This window comes from Leptosomus discolor, chromosome 7 (assembly GCF_034619465.1).
Source record: "Leptosomus discolor isolate bLepDis1 chromosome 7, bLepDis1.hap2, whole genome shotgun sequence".
In the NCBI taxonomy this organism is placed as follows: domain Eukaryota; kingdom Metazoa; phylum Chordata; class Aves; order Leptosomiformes; family Leptosomidae; genus Leptosomus; species Leptosomus discolor.
The window spans coordinates 64,495,211-64,510,547 of NC_141397.1; the positions used below are offsets into that span (position 1 = coordinate 64,495,211).

The window sequence follows — 15,337 nt, forward strand, 5'->3', positions numbered from 1 at the left end:
ACTCGACTATATAGCAGAAAATGGATGGGATGTTATAAATCTAACCGTTTGCTGAAGTGTGGCACTGAGGCCTGCCATACAGTAACCTGGGTGATTTATTTCAGCAAGGAGCTGAATCCTGCAGTTTCCGTGTCCTTTCAGTGATCCTTGAGGCAAAACTCGCGCTAAGTCAGCCGGAGTTTGGCTGCATAAAGGCTAGAGATTGCGCTCTAGGCTTTGCCTTTGAATCAGACCTTTTGCTTGTCCTTCCTCTGACTCCGCTGGAGGCCAGTTTGGAGGGAGGAGGGGAGAAAAGTGGCACCATTTTGCTGTGCGGGGGAAAATCCTCCATATGTTCATCTTCTGCCTTTAAGATGACAGTTCTTCTATTTACTTGCTTAGATACAGATCACGATGCGCTCTCATCGATGGTAGTGGTCATCAGAGAATCTCCGGAGAGACTTTCCTCTCCAGAGAAAATGGTTTCTTTTGGCCCCTAACCAAAGTTAGTCCCTTGAACCGCGGGAGCGGGTGTTGTTGGGGGGTTAGGCTCTGCGCCCCGTGCTGCAGCTCGCTGGCAGCTGTCGGTGCTTTCGGGCAACGGCTCTGCTCGACGACAAAGGACCCGCGGCGCAGCTTGAAGCTTATCTCCTACCCCGGTGTCGGGCAAAGCCATCGTAGGGCGTCAGGGTGCGTTATGCCCGGTTACGTGTCGCTGAAGGTAAACCAAGACACATGAGGAACACGGGGAAGTTTAAGGGGAAATGTTCCTTGGCAACCTTTTGCGTAGTTCAGAATTGTCTCGTGGTGCTGTGCGCTGAGACGGTTGTGCTGATTTAAGGGGATGCTGTGGAGTGGGGGAGCCTGGGGGGGAAGCAGGGAGAAGCTGCGTGGGGCGTTGGGAAGAGGGTCGGGAGCAGCCCCTTCGCTGGCATGGAGGGGTGTGGTGCAATAAGGGCAAGCCTTTCTCCTTTGGCACTGAGTTTGGAGCGTGCATTGGCTGGGCAACGCATCACTGTGGGTGCAGCACAGGAAAACATACACTTGCCGTTTCTGCTGATCTTGAGCTTTATATTCATTTAAAATGTAATTTATCTTGTATGAATCAAAACCAGATCTGGTTTGGCTTTGTTAATCTTATTTCGGGGCGGGGGGGAGAAGCCAAAATCCCATGGAAGACTGTGAGCTAAATGAGGCTTTCTGTTCTCTCCTCGTTTACTTACATCACCCCAGCAAAATTTACCTTTAGAACAACTGCAGCTGACCACAGATTGTTCTGCGTTTAGTTCTTAAGGGTCAACGTCTCCTAGAAGCTTTACAGGTTATAACTAGCAAATCCTCAAATGAGCACAGCTGGGATCAGAATTTAAGGATTTTAATTCGGATTCTGTATTTTAGCATGTTGGACCAGCTCTTCCCACGTGAGTGTCTCCCCTTTTCTGCTGTGTTCTGCTACTTAATAGGGACTGAATTTATTTTGCCTTTTGTTGTTGTTATTGTTTTACACCAACACCAAGAACAAGCAAGGGCAACTGGACATGTATTTCGTATATTGCCGGAAATTATAGCCTACAGTAAAGTTTACAAATAAATGATTTGCAGAACATTTTCTCCTTCTATTTTTTAATCTGTTGTTTTGTGCGGATACATGTAGCTGCCAAGTGTTACACGCGCAGCCTGGGCAAGCCTACATTGAATAATTAATCTCCAATGTCTCCCTTGTAAGTGTGGGGTAACCAGCACTATGTCCCGTGTCACGTGTCTTATTTCCCTAAGAAGCTGCCAGCTGCTGACTCAGCAGCAGGCTGCATTCCAGCCTGCTCGGCTGCCACGGGCACTGCGGGTTTGCAGAGATGGCACGGGTTTGTCGGGGGCTCTGTGTGAGAGGCAGCCGGGTGACCTTGCGCTAGATAATCAAAAACCTTGACAAAAACAACGCGCAAAGGGTGGCAGAGGTGACTTTTCTAACGATGAACGGCTCCTCTCCTCGCTTGTTTTGCTTCCTGAAAAGACAGCGTGAATAATTCTGAATTGTGGAAGATCTGCCCTGATTGAAATGTCCAAGTAGTTACCAGTGCCCCAGTGACTTGATTTTGTTTCTGCAGTCACCTTTGAGCTCCTGACTTCAGTGGTAGGCTTGCACAACGCTGTCCCCTGGACGCAGGTTACACGCCCTGTGACACCTCAACGCTGGATCTTCTCTGGAGGTTGTCCCCACTCTGTCCTGCCTCCTTTGGGCTGGGCAGCAGGGCTGGGGTGGCAGAAAGAGGCTCTTAATGCTGTGCCTCAAGCCAGGGAGAACGTGTTGGTGTGAAAACAAAGGTAAGCTCTCCAGGTGAGGAGAAGGCCAAGCACCATGTACAGGAGCGTTGGGGCATCCTGAGGAGCAAGTAGGTCTTGAAGCGCTGATGTCCCAGCCCTGCCAGTGAGCCGCCTCTGCCAGCACCGCTGCTCTCTGCTGAAAGACCTGGTGCCTCCTGCCTTTCCTCGGTGGGGAGCAGTGTGTATTCATCACTGTGGCTCTTGAAGGGCTTGGATGTGCTTCCGGCAGTGCCATGCTGCCCGTTTGGTTGTTCCCTCTGGTGTAAATAGTGCAGGAGGAGCCTTAAGATGTGCTTGGGTGGTGGCTGGGCATTGCACGCTGGAGCCAAGGCTAGTCACTGTTTTGGGTGCAAAACTTATGCTAGAGTTGCATAAGAAGTTTCCCATTTTATCCATCGGACACTTTTGTTTCCTGGGGCTTCTGCCTCTTTTGTGATGTGGGGTGCGGTTTGCTGCCCCGCGTTCACGTAGCCAGTCCCCTCTTCCTTCACACATGTTACCACTGATGGTCTTTCTCTCACCTTCTGCTTGTGAGTTCTGTCTCTTTACCCTAAGGATTTTTTATTGTATTTCAGGGAACTTGAGTGCTTTGTGGCCCACAGTTTTGTGGGGGTATGAGGAGCTACTTTGGCAAGACACTCGTTGGCCTGCAATTGCCTGGGCTTGCGTCAGATCGGATGTGGTGACCGAAGGGTCCTTGTGATTCTTGTGTTTAGTAATACAGTGGATCTCTCGTAGTCCTCCTTTTCCCTTGTAAAGGTTTGTTTGCTTTACTTTGGCGGTTCCTTTTGCAGATTTCGCCCCCACCCTACTGCGAGCCAAGAGACAGGTCGTGTCTCTGGGATCTCCCATGCAGATCAGGCTTCTTGAGAGGTAAAAACAATGCCACGGATTTCTCTGATGTATGGGGCATCGCTGGCTGCAATGCAGACAATCAGCCTGCGATAAAATAAGCAGAAACGCATTTGGCATCGTAAAAGCTGGATGGATCTTACAGGCTTCGTATATAACAATGAGCACACCCACAAGAAAGAATTAAAACAATACTCTGATCTCAAAGCGTAACTGCGAAGTTCCAAGCATCGCAGCAGCCAGGTGATTTGTGTAGATCAGGTCCAGGTAGAAACGCGCAAGCAGCGAAATGGTCCCTGTGGGCACACGCACTGCTGATGGTCTGGCCTTGCAGCCCACCGTGGCGATGCCTTCCTGAAAACCTCTGTTGTCACTTCTCCCCCTCTCCCTATTCCTGTAACGGAGCCGTGTTACAGATACGCTGCCAGTTCTTACTTATCGATGTGAACCAGCATCAGCACCCCCTTCCCAGCCAAGCAAAACAAGTGGGAAATGAAACGACAATGGTAACGTTGGAATTTTCTTTATTGGTATTTTATTTCACTGGGAGGTTTACTTGGGGAAAAGAGGTGGCAAGGATTGAGGCTTGGCCCTTCATGGTATAGACTGCAGATATGAGCAGAAAGTCCTTTCTGCTGGCTTCTAGAAGCAACCTCTTGTGCTTTCACTGAACTGCTCTCTCCACCTTGGCAGTTCAGACAGACCCCTGGAGAGATGAGAGGTTTGGCTGAAAAGAGATCTCTTTATTTTAAAGGTTGCCCCCTTGTTTATACACGCCGCTTCTGTTGATGTCGGGGACAGTCTCATGGGTGAAGCTGAAATCAGACCTTGTCCCTTAACCATAAATTTGTGCAAAGCAAAACGCCGTCTTGGGGCATAGGTCAGTGGAACATTTTAACAATTTATTTTCCAGTATGTTTTGAACCAACTGGAAATCCGAGTTACTTCTGAAAGCCTGGTGTTCTCTTTTTGTAGTCTCCTGAGCCTGATTTTAAGATAAAGCAAAACACTTTGCCACACCTCGTTGCTTGTATTTTAGATCTTCACCTACTGGCAGAGGCGATGCCATAAAATGCAAGGGATGCTTATGAAAAAAATACATAAAATAAGCATAGTTAAAATAACAATGGGTTATGTACATCCAAATAGGCTTTCTGAAATTTTTTTGGCTAAAAATTGTGGCAGGGATAATGACTGCTTTCATGTTGAGCTATTTTGCTGTAATTTTGTTTTGTATAACAGTTACATATTATATTACTCAGTAGAGTTTATTGTTCTTTTACCTCACTCCAGGCGAGTAGCAGCATTTCAGCATGGCTGGAGACACTCCAGCTGGATCAAAGTGACATGAAAATGGTCAAAATTTCTCTTCCAGTTACGTCTGCTGCACAGTTTGTTTAGGAAACAAAAATGTGTTTTAAATGTTAATTGAGCCTGTGTTTATCTCTTGGAAGGAGGATCGTCTTCCAAATAAACTGGTGAATATGTACCAAAAAGTCAACCTCTTTCAAGCCATTGAGGAAAAAGCTCGTTCCGTCACACCAGCCCAGCCCATCCGAGGCTGGAGCTGTAGTTTTCCCCCATATGGCTGAGGCGAAGCAATTTGTCTGAAACGCTTCTCTCATTTATCTCTGTCATGGCACGGTGTGGCAGATCCTCTTTTGTTTGAAATAAGTTGACTTTTTTTTTCAAAAAATGTCTTGCTTGTGATGCTCGGGCCATGTTCTGCCAAAGTCCCCCATGTATTTTTATGGCCCAGCTGTATTTGGAATCAAACTTTCAGCAATTTTTTCTCTCCTGTTACAAGGTCCCAGAAGAGAAGAGGCAATAATGCTCTTGCCCCGCGGTGTTTGGAGTATGTGTATGGCACACAACTCCCCCTCCTTTCCTTGGGAAGAAGAGGATTTTTTTATTTTTGCCATTGCTTGCATTTCAGCACAGGCTCCAAAAGCAAAATATCTCCCAATTTCCTTAACAGTGGGTTTCACTGAGCGGAGCCATACCCGGCTACCCCAGCGGAGGATCTGATATGAGCTCCTCAGTTAATTGCTGCTTGCTCTGCTGCTTTCCCCACTTAGATATTTTTAGGACTGTGGAACATGATGCACTTAGGGCAATTAAAACAGAGGCACCCTAATGTGCTTCTTCACCTTCGGGGTTTCTGTTTCATATGTGAATTTGTACACGTGCCTACGGAAATAGCTGCAACTGGAGTCGTGTGCCCTTGCCAAGCAGAGATGATAAAGTATCTTCCCTAGAAAATATTTGCATGTTTAATATTATGATCTGAAACAGCCCCTTTAATCCTGATTTGGGGGGGGGGGGTGTCATCTTGCTGATGAATTGGCGAGATCACATCCCCCTGAAAAATTGGCTAGCAAAACTTTGGCTACGGAGGGCATATCAGGCTTCAGCGCGTCGGTAGTGATGGATACAGCTGCCAGACAGCGCCTTATCGCGTCTGACGAGATCTTAAAACGAAATCTCATTTTAAACTTCTCTTTGTGGCAGTGTTAGCCGTGGGTCTAATCTGAGGGTTGCTCCTAAATGAATTGCTATGAAAGGAGAGAGCCCCTGTGATTTACGAGGTACTTTAACCTCTTGCCATTAGCGAGGAGAGATGCTGATAGTCCCTCCGCTCCTGCCCGCCGCACCTCGCTCCGCTGCCGGCGCCGTGCCGGAGGAGTCCCGCTCGGTCTGGGTAGCACCGGTGACGACAGGCTCTTAGATGACACTGCTAAATATAGCAAATCAGCAACACCCAACCGCTCCAGAAAGGAAGTCCTGATTGGGAAATGTTTTATGATCTGGAAAATAGATCTTCGCTCCTGGCAAAGCATTTGTAACAGCTAACAGCATATGCCGAATTCACTGCAATTGCCCGGTGACCCTTGGTTATTTACAGTTATGGAGCGGAGAGGAGCAGGGACAGAGCACAGGTCTGGACGTCAGCCCGTTCCTACAGCGAAGACACAAAACCGCAGTCGGTCATGGGTCGCCCAGTGCCACAAACCAGTGCAGACGTGAGCCGCGGGGTCTGCTGAGCTGAGCTCTGCCGCGGGCTATAACGTCTTTGTGTCCGTGCCGATGCCTGCGTCAGCTCAGTGTGCGACACGTTGGGTATGGGCGTGAGGAAGAAGAGTCTGGGGTGAAGACCCTGTGAACTGGAGCAGCGCAAGTGCTTGGCCCCTTACAAGAGTGTTTGCCTGCCACAAACAGCACAGAATAAAGCGAAAAAAGGGCACAGAAACTGGATCTAGGGAGGTGAAGTAGCTTGGCCAGGCTCGTAAGGCTTATCAGACGAAAGGGCAGCAGCGAGGTCTGCTGCTGGTGCTCTGGTCGCTGAGCCAGGCTGATCTACCGCCCTAGAGCCACGCAGAGCCCTTCAAAGAGGCTGGAGGGACTCTGACTCTAGGTCTGAGGAGGAGACAAGGTGTAGTGACGTTAGGCCGGGTTAGGTAATGCCAAGAGGAATAAATGGAATGTCAGTAGCACAGAAAAGTGAACTCTGGGTTTGATGCAGCTGCCTTTTCGGTAGTTCTCGTGGGGTAGCCGCTATTGCCCAACGACAACGCTTTAATCAGCAGCATGCGCACAAACCTCCCTTGCACCAGCAAACAATGAATTCCTTTGTTTAAAATTGTTCTTATTTCCTCGTGTCGTCTAGGAGCGAGCCAGAATATGCCTGATGTACTTGGTGAACCAGCTGGCCAACATGGAGCACTCGTTTCACCATATTCTTTTGCTGGAAATTAAGAGTCTCACTGACACCTTCTCGAGCATCTTGGGCACCCAGAGCAGGGATATCTACCGCATGAGCAACAGCTTCACTGCCATAGCCAAGCTCCTCGTCCGACAGCTAGAGAGCGACAACGCGTCCGGAGCTAGGTAAAGCTAGTTTTTGTATGATAAAGCCACAGCCATCTCCACGGCTGTGGGAGGCAGCATAAATTTATATTGAACGTATTCCAGTTGCTCTGAATGAACGATCAGCTGAAAGCAAGATGTACTGCCGTTCCTGCAAGTGGCTACGTTGCCATTTTCACGTTCGTCTTGATATCTGTCTTGTGTCATTCCAGTATACGCTCACTCAGCCTTTGGATTGTGTTATTTACAGGGTGAGGGAAGCATACAAAACAGTTTACAGACACCTGATGGGCAACACCCTTACTTGTAGAAGTAACCTGAGGTATGCCTTTCAAATGCAAGCGTAAGGACGACTGACACTAAAGCAAAATCTGTAATTAAAGGCTGGCGGTAAGAGCTGTAGGTGCTCTGCAGACACCAGCTTCATGCTACCAGGCAGAATGACCTCTGAACATCGTGCAACAGAAATTGCGTCATTTGGCACTGAGCAATAAAGAAGCTGTTCAAGTTTTAGCACTTAAAGCATAGGAAGAAAGCCATGTGTCAGATAAGTAGACGAAGGCAATCTAAAAAGCTTCAGTTAAAAATAAATCGGTGAAGTCAGGCTACACAATTATCATTGAGCTTATGCTGGAAGATAACCGCTGAAGCTGGTGAGAACAATGACTGGCGTAGCTCCCTGATAAAGGTTTGCTAAAGAAAAAAAAAAAAGTCCAAAAAAAATTTCTCAAGCTTCTACAAAAAGGTGTTCTGCTCACTCAGCTTCTTTTAAATGCGGATCCTAAGGTTAAAGCATTGCGAGCCTTGCTGCATTCATCAGAGTACGAAAGTAAGTGTTAATTAAATATATGGTGGTGGTCACTTTTAACTAGGGGGAGACTTATAGTTAGCATCGTGTGTACTGAAATAGGTCAAGAGGGCACAAAGGAACAGTAATTCTTTGAAAAAATTTAACACAGATGTCAGAAAACTCATAACCATGAAGGACAGCCTTGGAGACAGACTTGTAGAGTTGGAGCCAAAACATTGAGGTCATTCGAGAAACAATTAATTGGTATCCTGGAGAGAGTTAAAAATGAAAAAGGAGAGGAACCCTGATATAGTCCCTTGTTTTACAACAAGGCTGTGAGAAACATCCAGACTGCACCTGGTGGCAGAAACCCCAGCTGACATCGAGCCCTCGGCACTTTTATGGAATGTGAAAAAACCCACTTGGAGATAGCAAAGCGCGCATGAAATGGCATACACATTTCAGCTGTGAGGAAGGGTACGCCAGATGGCACTTAGTGAAGGGGACCAGAAGGGTGTCATGTATTCTGGGAGCTGCCGTGAAGCAGGACAGGAATTGAGGCTTCAGTAACAAAGCATAACTATTATTCACACAGCCCATCGTGGTCGCTCGATTTATGGTAGAAAAATTACTTTATTTGCTAAATGTTGTGCTATTCCTATTCTTTATTATCTTCGGTGCTTAACATTTATCTCTAGAGCTGATAAAAAAGTGGTAAAAGCAAGAAAAGGTTTTCATTAAAATGTTGTTGCTGCGTTTCCCCCTTTCTCTCTAAAACTCCCCATTGTTAAGGACTCGCCTTGCCAAGGAGTAGAAGCTTCTTCATCTGCGTGAGTTTGGTCACAGATGCAAAATACTCTTTGGGTGGAGAGTCTGGGGGAGGAGAAGGGAGGGAATGATAATATTTTTCAGTCTCCCATGACCTGGCTGCTTGCAGCTGCCATCATCTTGTGATCTCAACGTGGCTACGGGAGATCACAGTGAAATACTGATTTTTCACAATCATGCTTTTTAGGTATTTGGTTTTACTTTTCAGGCCTGTGTCAAGCAAAGTATTGGCTAAGTCGGACAAGAATAAGTATGGCGCAGCAGTTAAGGCTAAAAATGAGCGTTCTGCACTGATTAAGCAGAATTCCTTCTGACTTGTACTAGCATAAATACCCTCCTAGCTCCAGAGCTGCTGCTGTTACTGAACTGCAGTGGTTTTTATAGAGCAGCAATCCAGAGTATTTATGCTGTGAAAGGAAAACAGGATTTTAAAATGTGTGGCTGGATTATAACCATCCCTTCCAGAATCATGTGTTTACATAAGAATAAACTGATTTCTTCAGAGCGATGGCTGGCTTGGAGTTGTTTGACATAGGGAATTTTACATGCAGTTAGTGAAGAGCGTAATTAAAACCATGCGATGCTCTGTTGCCCCTTACTGTCACAAAATTGCAAGTTATTCAGTCTCAGAGGTGCTTTTTAAGAACATGTACGGCTTTTTAATGGACTGATCCAACCTACAAGTATAGCACGGTCAATTAAAAGAAGGCAAGAAAGGAAAGAAAGAAAATTTGATGACGCTTCCAAGCCCTCGTTCTGGGTAAGAACATAACGTGACAGGCTATACCAGTGCTGGTTGTTTTTGTGTAGTGGCTGGTTGAAATTATCCTTTCTTCTTAAAGGAGAGGACGGGTCTAGCACATGGCATCATTGAGCATTCCTTTATCATTCCTTTGCCTTTCATTTTCCTACAGTATTTGTCCTTCTTTAAATCAGCATTTGTAGTGGTGAAGAGAGGTGTAATAGCATCTAAGACTTTCCTGTGTTGGTAAGGGACAATCGTAGAACCACAGAATGGTTTGGGTTGGAAGGGACCTTGGAGACCACCCAGTTCCAACCCCCTGCCATGGCAGGGACACCTCCCACCAGACCAGGCTGCTCCCAGCCCCATCCAGCCTGGCCTTGAGCCCTGCCAGGGAGGGGGCAGCCACGGCTGCTCTGGGCAGCCTGTGCCAGGGCCTCACCACCCTCACGGGGAAGAATTTCTTCCTCATATCTCATCTCACTCTCCCCTCTTTCAGTTTGAAACCGTTACCCCTCCTCCCATCACCACGTGCCCTTGTAAAGTCACACTACGGTGTGATTTAATTCAGTGCAGGCACCGAGAAGTCTTCTGCACGAAGCATCCACACCCCTTGCCGCTCCGTGTCCTGCCTGTCCCCTCGGAGCAGCGACCCCGCAGGCAGGCCAGCTATTAAACTGTCCTGGGCTCCCCCATTAGCACCCACGAGTGCGGAGGCTGCGAGCGGTGCTGCCTGTGACGTGCCGGAGGATGCAGCCTCCAGCTCCCTCTGGCACCTCAGCCTGGAACGTTATCTGGCTGACGATATCTCTGCGATCGTTCCTAGCAATATTTGGAAGCTCTTGAGGGGCTTCCCAACCGTGAGCCAGAGGTTTTGAGATCACCATTGCTATCAACCCCCTGCCTTCTTCAAACCTGCGTGTCCATGGTATTTGAGGAGGTGATTATGCGTGTACCTTGACGAACCACAAGACCCCCACACTTGATCTACTCGTGTTGCCTCCGTCCACGCAGAGTTGAAGGGCTGGAAGCAATCCCATCTCGAGTGTATTTTTAGCAATTTCTATTTGTGTATGCCCTTTTTCCGATTTTAAGCACCTGACCAGTGATGTTGATAATGGCGCTGGTGGCCTGGAGAAATGGTCTTCAAATCACTACAACACCCTTGCCTTGCTGACCTGTATACTTAGATCTCTTTCTACAGAGAATTTAAAAGCAGCAAAACGATGAGTAGCATGGTACTATCTTTGCAAGGCTGGTCCTTATGATTTCTCAGTAGGTTTGTGCATCCTTTTCCTCTTGAAAACAGGCTGAGCTTTGGCGTCAGCTGCTCCTGCTCCAGCAACCTCAGCAATGTACCGAATGTCTCTTGCCAAGGTTTCAAACAATAGTTTATTTTACTGTTGCTGGAAGGGCAGGCCAGCAGGAAGGCCTGCCAGGCATCCCGTTGGGCGTGGGGTGGAGGCTTCATTGAACATTTCGCTTGGGGGTATGTGCTTTTGGCTTCCTGGGAACTGAGGGGAGCCAAATTAGTACACGTGAGAGCAAGCGGTCCGCTGGGGGCATGCCCGGGACTGGGTGCTCTCCCTCCCTCCCTCCCACAGGGCTTGCAGTTGCTCTGAAATCCCGGGCACCAATGGGGTCAAAACTGAGGTGGTGGCTTGAGGAGCACCAGGCAGCGATGGGCCCTGTACGCGCTGACTTACTGCTGCGTTCCGTGGGGCAAGCAGGATTTGTTAACGTGACTCTTTAGCAGAAGCGTTTTCTTGTATTTCTCTCACAAAGCCATCCGAGCTCAACGGGAGAATGGTGGAACGAAAGGTGCTGGTATAAAAGCCCATTTTTATTTCCTAGCACCATCAAGGCTTGCTTGGGTCTGTCATTCATAAACCCCATCAGTCCATCAATCCCCTCTCTGTAGCCAGAGGGCTTTAGATGTGTTTAGGTATGTTACAGACATTTTTCTTAGCGCTTAGTTCCCACAATGGGAGCAGTGTTGAGAGTTATGTTGGAGTGACAGCTTTCTAATAAATTAAATCTTGTCCCACATCTCCAGAAAGATTTGTTAGTAAAGGTCATACCGAGGTTCTTTATTACAGAAGAATTTTTTTTTTTTTTCAGTGTTCTGCAGTGTTAATATATTATGAGATCCTGCCTACATCAAAAAAAAAAAACAAGACGAAACTTGCCAACTCCCCTGAGAAATATCCTGAACTGCCTTTATCAAAACAAATGAGAGAGTGCATTTTGTGGTGCAGTATTTGTGGCTGGGTTTGGGTTTTTTTGGGTTTTTTGGGTTTTTTTTTAAAATGTGCTTTTTTATTTCTACGATTAGTAATTTGCAGTATTTGTGAGTTTTTAATAGGCTTCCCGACTGTGAGCATGACTTGTTGGGACTCCACTGCTTTGAAACTGCTGTGTTAAAACTCTCATTTGTGGCTTTCCATATCCATATTTTACAGATTGAGCTATTCAGATGTTTGCTAGTCAGGAAAGAAAAAACAACCAAAGAAACGGTCGGAAGCAAAATGAGCTTGTTTTAGAGCTGTGGGTAGGTTTACAGTCAATACTGTCAAACACCCCTTAATTCTCCAAGAGATTTCTGCTTGCCTCTGTACTGCCTTCCTGAATTTTTGGTCCAGTTACCGCACAGTTGCAGGAGTAAGGCGGGAACGTACGAATCCCCAGCAGAAGGCACCTCCCTGAAGAAGGGGGGAAGGAGCAACGGTGCTTTTGCCCCAGCGTGCAGTTGGTCCCCGGGGAAATTCTGTCCTGCTGCTGCTGCAGAAAGGCCAAGCAGCATCTTCAAGGGGGAGCACAGGCACCCAAGGTTTGGGTTTCTGGCAAATGGCCCGATATTCAGCGGAGCTGAGTCTCGCTGGGAGCTGCGCAGGAACCCAGCAATCCCCGTTTTCCGCAGCCCTGGTTTGGGGAAGCCAGCGCTCGGGCTGGACGCCCTGATCTAGGAAACGTGGGTTTGGGCATGGGAACACTTGGGGCAGGGTGGGGGGGACACCAGTGTGCCTCCCCTTGCCCTGGGTTGGCGTGGTGGACCTTGCACACCAGGACCCTGCTGCAGAGGGTTTCTGCTGCGCCCTAGGGCTTTGGCTGGTAGCGATTACTGCCCCTGCGGCAGCACGGCTGGGCCTCCGGTGAAGACAACATTTTTCACTGGTCAGAGGATATTTTGATCGCTAGAAAGCAAATTTTGACCAGCAGCAGCATATTCGACAGCAGATTTCTTTTTGTCCTTTAAGATTAACAGCTTCCCTTCAATTTATTTTAAAATTATCTTTGAATTTTGCTACTAACGTAGCAATCCAAGTTAAAATAAACCGACTTGTCCTGCCGTGCTACAACTCCATTTATACTCCTTAATTTCTCTTTTGCTGAACTTCGGTCACATCGCTTAGCACTTTTCCTGAGCCTGTTTCTGTCCATGTGCTGAGTTTTAAAAGATGTTTTTCTTACTCAGAGCACAGTAATTCAGTAGGAACCGAATGTACTTTTGTCAAACCTTTAAAACCACAGACTTCTATAAACGCTGCAATTAGCTCTGCTTTTGGTTTCTGCAAATAATGCAATAAGCTGCTGTTTAGCAAGCTTGGGAGAATGGTTTGAGTTCCGTTGAGAAACTGGGCTATGGGACTATCGGGAGATGAGCTGCGTTTTGCCTATGCAGATATAGCACAGGCAGTTTGTAACCCAGTGCTGTCAGAGATGCTCCATGTTTCTGATCCGTCTGGCAGAGATGTTGATCTAGAAGGTGTTTCTGAAAATGATTCATGAACCTCTAAGAGAATCTCTGCTGAAATATAACTGTTTTACCAGAGACGTAATATAGGCAGAAATGCAGCATCAGCGTGGCTGTGAACACAGTGTGCCAGAGCTAAACCTCTGCTTTCTACTTCCTTAGGATGGAAAACGATACTGAAACAGAATCTCCTGTGCCACTGGATGATTTAAAATCTGTTATGAATGGAAACGAAGAAGATGAAAAGCTTCAAGTTAAAATACAGGCTTTTGAAGAGAAAATAAACGTCGACAACAGTACTCCTGGCTCAGTGCGGAGATACAGTTTAGGCCAGGTTTCTAAAGAAGAAAGGAAGGATATGAGATTTAACAGGTATGGCTCTGTGAAATGTGTGAGTGGTTTTCATGAATATCAGTTTTCTAATAAAGCTTTATCCCAACATTGAGAGTTTGCTCTGCTTGCATGATACCTATGGGCATCCTAAGTCTCGTTTTAACCAAGTCTCATATCCCTGAATTCAAAGGCTGGATAAAATCTTTCTAAATTATTTATTTAATCACTTCTGTGCCCTAAAACAGCACAAGGGATGGGAAAACATTTGCATACAGATATTGCTAGAAAGGAAGATACAGAGACTTTTCTTGGCTGTTACCGCTAACAACACCTATCAAACGTTTGAATCAAATTTTGCCCCTGTGCTGCGTGAGATGAGTGTGACCCTCCCGGGACCCTGGGTGAGATAAGGGCTCAGACAGCAACGGGCACCCACGGTGTCCTTAGGCTGCCTGTGCTCCGCAGCTTCACAGCAGAGGTCTTCTCTTCCTCCTCCAGTGTTTGCTCTTTCAGTCACTTCGCTCCTATCCTTGTCATACCGCCTACCTTCACCCTCAGCATACAGGTACGGGGCAACGGAGCACCGGAGGTTCAGTTAAGCGGCAGCTGGATGGCATTTTTACGATGTGATCAATAAAGCGTATACTCCAGTCCTGGGGTTAGGGGTTTCTTGCAGATAGGTTGCCTAGCTCCCTCCACAGCATGCAGATTTCGTGATATGTGGGTATTATTGCGTTTCATTTGTTCATTAAAGCTGTGGCTTGAGTTTTGCTTTTGAAATGCCTATTTACCGCAAGATACTTGCCTCTGGCTACGTGAGCGCCACGCTCAGCTCTGAACCAGCTGCACAGAGGTAACTCGGAAGAGCACGTGTTCGGGTGATTTCTGTGCCCTGCCTCTATTCCAAACCATTTTTCCTTTCCTTAATCGCCTGCCAGGTCCAAAAGCCTTGCTCTGCATGCGGTCCGCACGAAGGGGGTAAACTCGGAGAGTGGACAGGACGAGGAGAACGGGGAGATAACTGCTGGTATCTCCTTCACCGAGATCTGCATTAGCCAAGAAAACGGCAGATTGCCTTTTAGCGTGGATACTGAAGCAATGCAACTGGGAAACTCTTTGGTTTCGCACCAAAGTATCGATTACCCGGCATCAGCAAATTTGCCAGAATCTACCGAAGAAAAGGCCCTCGAAGGAAGCGCAGAGGCAGCGACAAGCCCCGTGGAATACCAGGACAAGCTCTACTTGCACTTGAAGGAAAACCTGGGTAAAGTGAAAGCGTATGTCACAGAGATGGGGAGGAAAATTCCTATCCCCGATCAGTGTGTTATTGAAGGTAAGAGGTCTGAGCCTTCCTGGTTACGAGAACTTTAACGCTACGCTGAAACCCTCCCAGGGTTCCAGCTAATGGGTAGCAAAGATGCTCTAGCACGGAGCTCGTGGCTGGGGAGGAACATCGGTTTTCCAAAACCAACGTCATTCACAAATTGCAGCATTTTGAAATCTCCCAGGGCTGCTGTTCTTTTCCTTCAGGGATATAGTGCAGCCCTCACCTACCCCAGACACCCACGAAGGTTAACGCGAGGGCTGCCTTTCGCTGTCATAGGGAACGGACCCCGAGCTCTCTGGAAAAGGGCAGGACTGTCACACTGGGCTGAAGAGCCGTGGCTCTTGGCTAGGGCTGGCTATGCCTCTGGGCACGCCTGCAGGGCAGGCAGGCGAGGGGAATATCGCCCAGCTCCAGGCCGTAAGTTACGGAGGAGCTGCAGGAACAGTCGTGGGGCGTGGAGTGCAACGGAGTGCCATGGGTTGGACTCGGCCACGCAGGCATGTGGGTAAGCACTGCTAATACTTGAGCCTCCTGCTCGGCCTC

The 15,337-nt window shown here is 47.6% G+C and overlaps 1 protein-coding gene across 3 annotated transcripts in view; it reads left to right on the forward strand.

Annotated features, from left to right (window-relative positions):
• The window catches only part of VEPH1 (ventricular zone expressed PH domain containing 1), an 87,941-nt gene that overhangs the window by 32,900 nt on the left and 39,704 nt on the right, over positions 1-15,337 (forward strand). For 2 of the 3 annotated variants that reach the window (XM_086468201.1, XM_086468202.1), the window contains 3 exons: positions 6,821-7,041; positions 13,297-13,506; positions 14,406-14,800. In XM_086468201.1, the coding sequence (XP_086324327.1) occupies positions 6,821-7,041; positions 13,297-13,506; positions 14,406-14,800 (826 nt within the window). The remainder of the gene's footprint in view (positions 1-6,820; positions 7,042-13,296; positions 13,507-14,405; positions 14,801-15,337) is intronic. The other variant, XM_086468203.1, reaches the window with a different exon arrangement.